This window comes from Balearica regulorum, chromosome 4 (genome assembly GCF_011004875.1).
Source record: "Balearica regulorum gibbericeps isolate bBalReg1 chromosome 4, bBalReg1.pri, whole genome shotgun sequence".
NCBI classification, from domain to species: Eukaryota; Metazoa; Chordata; class Aves; order Gruiformes; family Gruidae; genus Balearica; species Balearica regulorum.
The window spans coordinates 16,740,010-16,753,712 of NC_046187.1; the positions used below are offsets into that span (position 1 = coordinate 16,740,010).

The 13,703-nt window shown below is 37.9% G+C and overlaps 1 protein-coding gene across 1 annotated transcript in view; it reads right to left on the bottom strand.

The window, feature by feature from the left end:
* The window catches only part of IQCM (IQ motif containing M), a 126,109-nt gene that overhangs the window by 35,330 nt on the left and 77,076 nt on the right, over nucleotides 1-13,703 (bottom strand). The window contains 2 exon segments of the mRNA XM_075750680.1: nucleotides 5,493-5,553; nucleotides 5,556-5,645. Coding sequence (XP_075606795.1) covers nucleotides 5,493-5,553; nucleotides 5,556-5,645 — 151 coding nt within the window.

The window sequence follows — 13,703 nt, forward strand, 5'->3', positions numbered from 1 at the left end:
TACATATGTATACAATTCTCTATTTCTCATTGTTAAAGTCTTTTGGAAAGTTTGTTCTTAGCAGATGCATTATGTTGTGTTTGTTTTCAAAAACTGAAAAAGAAATGCTACGCTAATACCAGTCCTCACAAGTTGCAATGAATTATGCTTTACATTTCAGAAATATCAGTTTAGTCTAGTAGATGTGGAACAGTATAGAAATAATCCTAAATCTGCATTTCTAGGATTCTAGATAATCCTAGAACACTTCAAAATGGTTCAGGCTTGACTCTGTGAATACACGCCCAGAATAATTTGAGTACGTAGTGGCATTTTTCCATAATTCTGCTTTGGGCATGTCTCTGCATCTTTTGAGCAAACTTTCAGATGAACAGACTTGAGTAATGCAAAGCCTATTTGAAAGTCAATATGAAGTCTTCATGCTCCATTACTTGTGTTTCAGTGGGCTCAGTTAATCAAATCAGGGAACAGAAATAGGACGGTGAGATTTAATTGACTAGTCACAAACATGCATTCAGGTCAGAATTCAAACTCCAACTTTGCAATATGATGGATGAAATTTTAGAAAACTGCAGCCACTCCAAGAACATCTTAAACGTAAAATTATACAAGTGTTGACTTTTCTCAAATTACTGGATATATTTTATTGCTAAATTATTACCAACGCAAGTGCCACATCCACAGAATAATATGAAAATAGGAATGGAAGGGATGTGACATCTCCCTTTTGCCACCTTCTAAAGAAATTTCAAATACTATTTTTCACTTTTCATGAAATAAAGTTCTTCCTTTCTGAGCAGTCAAGCTGTCATTTCCAATATTTTAAAAGGAGTTTTAGGCTGAATTTTAGTTCAGATTGCTTTGATATCCAACACAGCTCAGGAAGCTAAGGTGTGCTCTAATGTGAAATGCCACATAGTGAGAAAGCCGCAATCCTCACCTTAAGTGAGGCAGGCACTAAGATGCCGCTGCACTATCTACAACTTCTACAAACACTTGTGTTGATGTGAAGCTTTTCCACCCTGCTGCATACACTGCAAACATTTAGAAAATAAAGGCCTTGCAGTAGAGAGCTTGAGCTTTCATTTGTGAATCCGAATGCTGCATTCCAACATGCTTTTTTAGAGACAGCTTTACAATTCCCCAAACTATAGCAAGCTGTACTGCCAGACTAAGACAGAGGAAGAAGCAGCTTTGCAAAAATGTAAAGGAAAAAATATAAACATACAGTAGATACTGCTAGCCTAGCCCACTGGGCATATATTGTTGGTCACAGCATGGATCTGACACTGTGGGGTATAGTTACAGCATGGGGTATGGAGAAGTACACACACAATCGTGAGAACAGTGTATTTTTTCTTATGTGAAATGCATTGAAAATTGACCATGTTGGGATGTAAATGGGGAACTGGATTGTTGTGGAAATTCTACTGGTTTGTGTGCTTTTTAAGTGTTGAATTTTCTTTTTAAGTGATCAAAAGTGTCTTTGAGTCACAGCAGTCAAAGATGGCAAAGACCACATATTGCTCTAATTCTGGTCTTCACGACATCTTGCAGAGATTAATGCTTGAAAGATATTATTAGAACTTTTTATTCCTTTATCCCAAACTGACACCATATGAAAAGCTTGCCGTGATAGCTCTTCAATATCTTCTTTTTATTTTCGAAGCTATACCATGTAAATTAAACTTGGAAAATCACATCAAAGCTAAAAGAAAGAGCTAATATGCACTACACACAGACATTTAAACACCTGCCATATCGTCTCTTGCTCAGGTAGTAAAATAATCACTCTGCCCCTTGAAGTATGAGTGCTTCAGCCTTCCATTTTACATTGCTTCCTCTCTGCTTCTTTCTTTCCCCACGGAATTGCTGAGTCCATGTTTACAAAGCTTTTTCTCACGTACGCAGCAGGGCCGAACAGTATTACAAGTCTCCTAATCGGTAGGACATAGCACTGTCAGGGCCTTCTTATCATAGTTTAGTCTAGCAGTGAAAGGAAAGGTTGATGGAATTGTGTCTGTTCTGAATATTGCCAGGAAATCATCCCTGGCAGAGATTTTTTACACCTGTGAGATAACTAGCAATGAGAAAACAGACCGCTGTGGGCATTCACCAGCATGTCATAAGGGACAGATCTACATCACCACTGAACATTTCCATTGACTTCTAGAGGATCTGGTAGTAAATGGTTGGTTTCTAAATTAGTTTCTCAAGGAAAGGCTTCTCTTCAATAACCTTTTGCAATCTTACTTCTCTATTTGAATTAACCACACTAAGCCCATTGCTGTACTATCAATATTGATAATTTCAAGGTGGTACATATGTATTTCCAGCAAGCACAATAACATTACATTTTTTGCGGTATTGCCTCTTTGTTGCAGTAAAACATTGAAAAAAATTCTTATTTTATGGCAAAAAAAGAACCCCAAACATGTCCTGGTTCCATAGAAGAACAAGACTTTTCTAACAGAAAAAGTAAAAAATTGTGTCCTTCCTTTAACAAAAGGAAATATTGTACAACAAGGCTAATAGAGAAAAGCTGACTCTATGTCATTGTTGATAGTGTTATACAGCTTAGTATTTCAAATTGCTCACACAGCAAAATAAAAGTATTGATCAATCACCCATGCCATTATTTAAATAAGGAAACCATGCTTTCTTTCACCTAAAAGCACTTCAGAAAAGTGAATTTGAAATATTGTCCCATTTTCAAATATCAAAAGTGGGATATATGGAAAGTTGAAATGCTTGCAAAACTTACCACAGTGACAAAATTCGATGTGAATTAAATCTTGATGTCCTGAATTTTTAATCAGTAAGGCAATCTGAACAAAAGAGCTAGCAAATAAATTGAGTAGGAAGATGCATTTCCATATAGTCATTTTTCCAAGGGGAAGTGAATATTATCTTCCATTTTCCAGTTAAAAACACAGTGAAGATTACTCATCCTTAAAGGAGATGTTAGCACACTACTTACTGGTAATGTAGGAGCAATAATAGTTGCCATAAGTGCAGAGCTGTTATGAAAACATGCCTTGTATATCAATGACATGAAAAAACTATTGTATTTCAAAAAGTTCAAAAGCTTAATTTCTGCTTATTTAAGCACATGTAGAATTTTTATACTTAGATTAGAAATTAACTCTATACTGCACCAGAATCCATAATTTACATATATGGTATAAATACATGCCTATGGGAACTTCCACTTTTGAATTAAGTACAATCATGGGATTACTTATCTTGGCTTAGATTTTTACCAAATAGTAAAAGTGCTGCCTGCAGATGAGTTGCTTAGTGGGTGTTCACTGCTTCACAGTTACCCGCTGAAAGCTCAATGTATCTCAGAAGCCACAGAAATAGACACAGTAAGCAAAAAAAAAAGGCTGTATGAATCTTGTAGTGTTTATGAGTATTAATGGTGGGACACACAATAAATTTCCAGGGCTATCCAGAGCTAAAATGCTTATTGGAAGAGGAATCTCTGAGCTACAGAAAGTCCTCCTTCAACAGACTAATCTCTTTTCAAGGCAACTACTGCATCTCTCTTGTCAACAAGTTTAATAACTGCTGTAACTCAAGAAGATGCAATACTCTGGTCACTGGGCAAAAAAGCTCAAAAGCCCTCCAGAAGTAGATCTTGCCATATACATCATAATCTTATTTGAAGATCTATTTTTGTCTCCTCCACTATTCTTGTCTATATTATAATCAAAATCTGACAGACCAATATGCTATCAAAGATCTGAATAAGCATTTTAAATGAAAAGTCATTATCTAGAATATTGGCTAACACTAGGACAGTATTTAAATACTTCAGGTCTTGGCAGACTTCAATAATCTCACAGAAATGGCACCTGTCTACAAGTGTTGTATACCAGCCTTGCTGCATTAAAAATGATGATTTTATGACTATTTCCAATAGACAGGGATCTGGCCTAAAGAAAGTATAACTCAGCATATCGTAGTACCAGTTCAAGCACAGTTAAAGACAGTGCTAATGGTACATCAAAAACAAGGAAAAGCTTTTGTATGTTTGCCAAGTACCTTTTGTGTCTACAGGTAAAAAAAAAAAATCCTTTTATATTTAATTTTCAGTCAGAGCCTTACAGCTGTTAGAGTCATGAATTATTACTTACGAAAATGTTGTAATGAAAAATTAGTTTAAAAACAGATCCTGCAACTTAAAGTTCAAGTGAAATAGTTATTTTTTGAATAATAATTTCTTCAGCACAGCAGCTGTCACGAGGACACTTGTGAAAAGTGATGGGAGAAGGAGACTGTCTTGTTAACACATCAAGCACAACCATCTTAATTTCAATCCAGTGCTCTTTTCATCTGAATGCAGCACAAGAACATTGAATGTTGTCTGGACAAGGGATGGCTCCCACTCTCCTCTGCCACTTATTCCGTCTTTCCACCAATCTTCTGATTTATATACGCATTTGAAAAATAATCTATGCATGCAGAGATTGACATTTGTATTTCAATGTCCTTAAATTCCGTATTTTTGTACAGCTTATAGAGTGCTGTCTTTGGGCCAACATCGTAGAAATAGGCTTAGAAACTAAATGAACTGCAGGAAATTCCCATAAAGGTGTGGGAGTAATGAACAAGATTTTGGCCTTGAGCTTCTAACATATAGCTTGGCTGTTATTCCCTGGCAAAGTAAGGGGACAGGGTATAAGAAGTGCAAATCACGGACCATTTCCCATACAGACTTTAGTCTGATGTTTTCTCTGACTCCAAGCTTGATACAAGGAAGACTCTTATTCTGACATTAAGGAACGAAAAACTCAGCCTGCTACGCACTTCATAGTTCTGTGGAGGTTTTAACTTGATTTTTTTTTCCCCTCTTAGTTTCATCTTTCTCCTCTCACACAGTCCCTGACTGCAGTCATCATCCCTTTCTCAGTGGAACCATGCCCTGAGACATGCTATGTGTATCAGTTCAGACTCTGCAGTAGCCCTGTACCCTCAATGCTAGCACAACCCAGAGAGGCATCCTTCTCTCTATCCTTTTCAATTCATCTCTTCAGCACACACCGTGGATTCTTTCTGCACATCTAGATTCATTTGCATGTAAATGTGGAGGTCCTCTGCCTACGATTCCGAGGCAAAAGTTGCAGAACACCAGCTCTGCCCCTGAATTTGAACCTTCCAAAAGATGATGACTGAACATGCCTTCCTTAATATTAACACACATTGAAAAACTATTACAGGTTAAGTGTGAGGCTCAATTGCTAGGTTAGTAGGTTTTGTGTTGGCAGCTCCTGAAAACTAAGGATTTTATCTCATCCAATAGGAAAACTAACTCAGTTTTTGGAAGGTATGTATCAGTTCTTCAGCAACAGGGGCGGTAGTGGTGGTAAATTTGTTTGTGGAGATGTATATACGGCATATACAGGTTCTAACAGATGATGTGGAAGGTGGAATACCTTCATGCCCATCATTATGTTCTAATCCTTCTGATGGGTTCAAATTTTTACCTCATTTCTTGGATACATCTTCCATCTATAAGAGGGTGCACTAGTGGTAGCGGCACAGTAGGTTCTTCAGTTTTGCACCAAGAAGGGGAAATAATGTGAAAGCCATTTCAATTGCTTGATGCTTTTTGATGCTTCTTACAGTAGCAATGAAAGCTGGAGAAAAGAAAAAAATTTATAATGACCAACATATTTCCTCTGATATAGATATAAATGCAATTAACATTCACAGTAATCGTAGAATCATAAAATCATAGAATCGTAGAACAGTTTGGGTTGGAAGGGACCTTAAAGACCATCTAGTTCCAACCCCCCTGCCATGGGCAGGGACACCCTCCACTAGACCACATTGCCCAAAGCCCCATCCACCCTGGCCTTGAACACTTCCAGGGAGGGGGCATCCACATCTTCTCTGGGAAACCTGTTCCAGTGCCTCACCACTCTAACAGTAAAGAATTTCTTTCTAACATCTAATCTAAATCGACCCTCCTTCAGCTTAAACCCATTACCCCTTGTCCTGTCATCATGTGCCCTTGTAAGCAGTCCCTCTCCAGCTTTCCTGTAGGCCCCTTCAGGTATTGGAAGGCTGCTATAAGGTCTCCCCGGAGCCTTCTCTTCTCCAGGCTGAACAATCCCAACTCTCTCAGCCTGTCTTCATAGAAGAGGTGCTCCAGCCCTCTGATCAGCTTTGTGGCCCTACTCTGGACCCACTCCAACAGCTCGATGTCTCATGTGTACTGGGGCCCCCAGAGCTGGACGCAGTACTCCAGGTGGGGTCTGACAAGAGCAGAGTAGAGGGCAGGATCACCTCCCTCGACCTGCTGGTCACGCTTCTTTTGATGAAGCCCAGGACATGGTTGGCTTTCTGGGCTGCAAGCGCACACTGCTGGCTCATGTTGAACTTCTCATTAACCAACACCTGCAAGTCCTTCTCCTCAGGGCTACTCTCACTCCATTCTCCACCCAGCCTATAGTTATGCTTGGGATTGCCCCAGCCCACGTGGAGGACCTTGCACTTGGCCTTGTTAAACTTCATGCTGTTTGCACAGGCCCACCTCTCAAGCTTGTCAAGGTCCCTCTGGATGGCATCCCTTCCCTCTAGCGTGTCGACCACACCACACAGCTCGGTGCCGTCGGCAAACTTGCTGAGGGTGCACTCGATCCCACTGTCCATGTCGCCAACAAAAATGTTGAACAGTGCTGGTCCCAGTACTGACCCCTGAGGAACACCACTCGTCACTGTTCTCCACTTTGACATTGAGCTATTGACCGCAACTCTTCAAGTGCGACCATCCAGCCAATTCCTTATCCACCACGTGGTCCATCCATCGAATCCATGTCTCTCCAACTCAGAGACAAGGATGTCGTGTGGGACAGTGTCAAATGCCTTGCAAAAGCCCAGGTAGATGATGTCAGTTGCTCTTCCTTATCTACCAACACTGTAACAGTGTCATAGAAGGCCACCAAATTTGTCAGGCACGATTTGCCCTTAGTGAAGCCGTGTTGGCTGTCACCAATTATCTCCTTATTTTCCATGCGCCTTAGCATAGTTTTCAGGAGGATCTGCTCTGTTATCTTGCCGGGCAAGGTAATAACCTATGCACATAGATTTCCTTGTATTACTTAACTGTAACACATTAGGATAGAACTGTCAACTTCTGTATGTTAAAAGGTTGACAATGTATGTAGGTTATAAGCTGTGGAGCTGCTGGATGTGATTAAAAAGCAGGACAAGGGTGTCCAGTTTGGAAAGATTTAATTGATTTCTGTTCTAATACTTCAGTTAGTTCAATATGCAGATGTCTTCTATAATGACACTCACTAAATAATGTGGTTCAATCTTTTCTGAGTAGAGTCCAGTGATAAGCACGACTAAAATTTTCAAAGGCATTAAAAATTTATTGGGAGATGCATGTATAATTGTTCTTCAGCCTCTTTGAAGATTTCATACTTGATACTGTTTATTGATCACAAACTGTAGCACACCTGAAGTTAGACCATTAAATTACATGGTTAAATGAAATATTTGTTAACAGTAACCTATTAAAAAAAAGAGCTAAAATTTCAAGTAAGAAACTATTCTCACCACACTTTATACACTGATCTTCAACAGCAGCTGATCATAACTTATTTTTAAAAATGGAGCAACTCTGACATGAAAAAGGAGTCTGATCCTGTAAGTGCACCTCACGGATGTGCTTCTGCTGCACTCAGAAAGCATTAGTTCTCATGAGACCAAGGAGCTTTGGCACTCACATATGGAGGGCTCACTTCCTTGGAAACCACAGCCTTGTTCCTGACTGCAGAAACAGTTAAAGTGATCTAAATTTCTGGATATGACCTTTTTGTAGCAACAATTAGAATAACCTCTCTGGAAGCATTTTGGGGGTGGGAGGTGGGGGGTAATTTTCCCTTCTGATTAACATCCAAATGCAACCCATGTCCAGGATGCTGACACTGACACTCAGAGTAAGAAGACCTGTTGCACCCTTTAGAAAAGGGAAATGAACCAAGTGCCTTATAGTGCTGCATTGCTAGCAGTCTTGGTCTTTAACCATCTGAACCTATGTCTGGAGGCGAAGGGATCTAAATTACACAAGGAATAAATTTCAAGGCCAATTCAGCACTGAACTTCCAATGTTTTGTTGTTACAGTTCAATAAAATCACTTTGTGTTACATTCATTTGTTTCTGTATAAAATAAAGTGAATGTCACACTTTTTTTGTCATACCATTTTTATTTAACAGGGTTTTTTTCTATACCCATTAGTTAAAAAAGTTATAACAAGGCAAATCATTTATCAAAATGAAAAATGCTGTACTCCTTGAGCAAGGAAAGGGGAGTCTAAATAGAATGTCCCTGCTCTTAAATTAATGGAACGATCTTACATTTAATATTTTCTCTTAAGTAGTTATGTAAGCACGCCAAGATCATTAATGAAGAAGTACAGAATCACAATTTACAGCTGAAGGGCAAAACTGCTAAAAAAGCATTTCAGAATCATGTCATCAAGTGATACAGTCTAGGAAAATAAATGTAAGAATCATTGATCTTCGATATCATAATTAAATGTACACAATACATGACAAGGAGAAAGGACAACAAAGTTCATTAAAACTTGACTCGGAACCTAAGATGCAGGACTAACCAAGCAAATGTACTAGGGAAGGCTCAAGTTTATAAACAAGAAGCACTTTCATTTTAATAAAAAGAATTTTAAAAATAGATTTTTTAATCACTATTCCAATTTAAAATGAGTAGTTATTAATAGTTATTATTTATAAAGACAATTCACTTGTGTGCAACATCCCAAAACATATCATTGCCCAGTTCATCTGCTGATATTGTGATACGTTACTTTTCTGTCCCCCAGAATCACTGCAGCAGTTCAGCTGTCCTTTGTAAATCCAGCTCTCGCTCGCCATCCAGACACTAATACACACACATTCCTACCCTTTTTTCTAAAAAATTTGGTAGAACAGATTTGCCCAGGCTTTCTTAAGTAATGCAATAACTGATCTTTAAATATACAATATGTTTATTGCAACAAAAGAAAATTCACAGAAATCAGATGGAATTCATCCCAGCGAGCTAATGGCACTTGCAGAAATAGTGTTGGAGCCACTGGCTATTATTCTTCAGAACTAATGGAGAACAGCCAAGGTCCCAGGGCTGGGAAATGACAAAACATATTACCTATTTTGAAAAGAAAAAATAAAACCCAGCCAACCTACCAGATGAATTACAGAACAGAGAATTCAAATCTGAATTGCCAAGTTAGCTAGCAAAGCAGTCAGTTTGCAACCTGCTACAAAGGCATGCTGAAAGGTGGGTGATAAACAGAAATAGGAGTTGGCAAGGACAGAGCATGTCTATGATATAAATATTATTGAACGCAGGGCTCCTTCTCAGTGCTATTGCTGCCACTCAGCCCCTTAGTACAATCAGGCTGCCTTAAGACTTTCACAGGTGCCAGCAAGTACAATAGTCACCTTTTATCAGACTTCAGGAGGAACAATCAACCGGTCTAATTCCTCTTTGCTTCCCAGCACTTGGGCAGAAAAACTTTATTTTGGTAAAGTCCCTTTATACCATTCAAACGTTTTACATTAGACCACCTTGCAATTTTCAAATACTAGGCTTTAAATTGCACGCTGAGTACATTAAAAAGACTTACAACATACAACAGCAGATGGAACATAGATCTAGCACACGTGTATTGGAATATTCATATATAGGGATCGGGTCTACAATCTCATCAGTTCCAAAAACAGTTTAAGAAGCAACTGCCAGGTTTTGATTTGCAGTGTTTTAGGAAGGTCATTTCCCTGCCAGATACAAGAAGCTTCTCATGTTGAAAATCAAACGATAAAAATAGATTCCTCTTTGCTCCCACAGGACATGGGAACTAGAAACCAGCAAACACAGAAACACTTAGAACAGCCAGGTTTATCGGGAAACACACAAAAAATTGATTCCTTCTTTAATTTAGCCCTAAAGTACTTGGATAAATAATGAGTTCATCTTTTCCAGAATACATCACAAAGTTCAAAAAAATAAATAATTTTCTCCATTTTAACAAATACACATATATATCTTTCAAAAAAAATCAAACAATTGAACTGTACTCATTTTTAGAGCTCCTTCTTTAGGTGAACATACATGCCATTTTATGAACAGTCAGACAAACCATTTTACTTTTGCTTCTTCATTACTGATACCCTGTTTTCTGGCATGTCATAGCTTCCTGTATGCGCCACAAGTAAACTCTGTAAGTATGCACTCGGTCTGGACTAGGGACTCAGGTCCTAACTCTTGTTGTACTGATATATATGGTGGAATAAAGCATATAGGGTGTACCTTTTGCAAACTGGTGGAGGAAAAATAATTCTTATGCTTCTTAAAAGTGAGGCAGATAATCCCAGGCATAAGCAAGGTCACGAACCAGAAGGAACACAGATACCTTACCAATCCATTAAGATGTGCAAATTCAACTAGGCAGACTTATGGTGTTGCTAACTTAACATCCTTTACCCCATTCCACAAGCAGTGAGTGAGTGTTCTTGCAAGGACTAGAGCATTTGGTCTGTAATTCTATAAAACGGAAATGCTTCCCACTACTGGAATCGGATCTGTATCACCTGACTATAAAAGTCACAGCAGCATGTCTTTCTTACGTTATTTCTTACTGCTATTCAGAAATTTTCTAATTGTTGTTATAATCCATTTTGAAGACTTCACTTCTGTTAGCTAATCTGTATTCAATGAGAATTTCTAAAAAGTGCAGAGATATGTATGCTTATCACTTTTTAAAATACAAAATAATAATAATTCTTTTCAATGTAAGAGAAATAATAGGCTAGAATGGCTACATTTGATTAGAATGACCAATAATATAATAAACATTAGAATGCATGCTTGGTTTGCTTACCATTAGTGCTGCATCTCTTTCAAAAACTATTCAGTGATGTATTTGTAAAAATACATCCATTGTTGCTTGCTTTTTTTACTTTTATAATTATTCTCATCCTAGATTTTATTTTTTCTTAAAACATTATGCCTTTGCTATTAGAAAACACAGGTTTACTTCTGAATATTCATCTGTATTTTCTGAACTATGATTCCAATGAAATACAAGGTATTGCCATTTTTTCCATAATACATGTAGTTATTCTATGGGTTATTTGCTTCAGAGGTAAGCAAGCAAGCTATGTCTGGTACCTTACACCACACACCACTTTGCATTTAATTTGTAAATAGAAGAAAAAAATGTGGAATCAGAAAGATATACTAAAAAGAAATGTAAACAGGAATGTAAGAGAGATCCAAGCTGATTAGAATAATATACAAGAAAAACAGATGCAGGTTGGGCTGAAATCTCAAAAGGGCAATTTCTTAATGGTGTACCCTGGGATTTTATTTTGCTCCCCTCTATTTCTTTTCCTTCCCTTTTTCAAGTCAAAATGTAAACAACCTGTGGAACCAAACAGAATCCTCAGTTAATTTTGAATTATTTTAAAATATTTACCTACGGGACAAAAATAAGACTTTTAAAAGCTTTTGCTTCAAAGTGGAGTAGCATGGTATAACTGCTAACTCTTCCTCACCCACTGGACAAAAATGAAGCAGCAGAAATAAGACTAAAATGAACATGAATCCCACATATTGGTTACCTTCTGTAAGTATTCAGAAATACATTCACAAGATGAAGGACCCCACAAAATAATTACCTGATAGTATTGGAACAGAAATCTAAGGAAATCCACAGAATTTTCCAAGTCTAGACCAAAGGTCCAGATATGCAGATATCAAGAACATAGTAAAAAAAGAAAGGGGGGGGGGGGGGGGATAGATTTCACACTAAAAATATGGATTTTCTTTTCTTATGAAATTGCCCTTTAAATCTTAAACCATGATTAAAATTTGGATTCAATGTGAAATGCCATGCATAACTCTAAAATACGTTTTCATATTCCATACAATGAGATAGTTGGAACAGATATACAATACTCTCTAAATGGATTGTGCTTCTGAAGCTCTATTAGAATAAACTTTACATTTATTTTCATCAACATGGCAGACTTGTCTCATTATCCAGATTCATATTTGTTTTCCAGAGGATTTCAATTGTAAGTATTTGGTAGTCAACTCTGAAAAAAAGAAAAAGTGCATTCATCACTCCCCTAATATAGATATATGACAGCCTGAGGTGCAATAAAGCTTGTATCGCCTCTGGTTTAGGAAGACTCTATTAATAACAGGTGGCAGAGCTATAAGTTAGATATATGTATTTTCCCAAACCAAAACTTTATGGAATATTGCATATAAAAGAACCCTGTGTGTTCTGATATCATTACTAAGGTTGCAAAGTCAAAGTACTACTCAAGCATTAGGAATGCCTTTTGCATGTTCATTATGATAAGGTCCTTAATTTCACGATCCACATGAGCCCTGTCTCCTTCGCTGCACCAAGCTGACGGTGTTCACCTTATGAGCAGCTATTTGGTATTTTGTTGTCTCCTTTTTCAGTGTGTTATCCCAGGACTTGATTACCATACAGTACTCATGCTCTGAGCTGAAGATGGAATTACTAATTTCCATGTTACCTTCTTCATGGGACTCATCATGAGAGTATCAGATGTTCAGAGACATTAACAAATTTACCTTTGCAACAGCCTGAGGGAGGAATGGGTTTTATTACGGCCATTTTATTGCTGAGGAGCTAAGGCACATAGGATCAGATTTTTCACAGTTAAATAGGTACCCAAAAATGCATGAAGGAGCCTAAAAGTTTTCCCAAAAGTGCTAAAACACTTCATTTCCAGCACACAGGTGCTTTTGAAATTTCTTATATAAGACTATGGCCATCACTAGCCATGCAAATACATTTTAAAATCTGATCAAAACAGTCTTAAGGATGAGATTATCCATGAACTCTCAGACATCTTGGATCTCGTCTTCAGAGTGTTTGGCATTCTACTAACATTTTATATGCTTTAAACACAAGCTTCAAGCTGCAGCAGAAATCTAATCAGTTCTAGCTCTGAATCCTCAGCATTTCTGCGTATCAGTAATCAAGATCCCAAGTCAGGCATCCAAAAATACTGAACACCTCTGCAAACACTTTTACATAAATGAACTATCAGCAAAAAGAAACTCTGTGGAGCTGCTGTGGGCAATTTTCAAACACTCAAAACCATTCTCTCCCTGCAATTCTCATCATCATTTGCTATGTACCTTCTAGCTGCTGCAAAAAATGGAGGAGTCTTGACTGCAATCTCTTTTGCCATAAACTCTGAATCTCTTGTACTGAATGGGGCAGCAATTTCTCCCAAATATGTACATGATTTTGCAACTGAAGACCATTATGCTATGTATATATGTAGAGGCCAATTTGCATATGCAGTGCAGCTGATGTGCAAACTATAAATCACTTGACTTTGCAACTCCAACAGGGTTCTTTTAATGCTGCGTGGAGTTGTTGGGGAGGTAGGGGTAGCAACATTTAAGATACTAGAAAGAACAAACAGAAAAAAACTGGAAGACTGCTCTCACGATTTAATATACTGACACTCCTGAGTTTTCAAAAGGCACCAAGCCCTTTGATGCCCCACATACACACAGATGACCATTATCATCATTTCCATGATAAGGAGGCAGAATTCAAGGCCTTGCCTTTGTGTTAGATCAAAGAAATACATTTCTGTGTCTAAA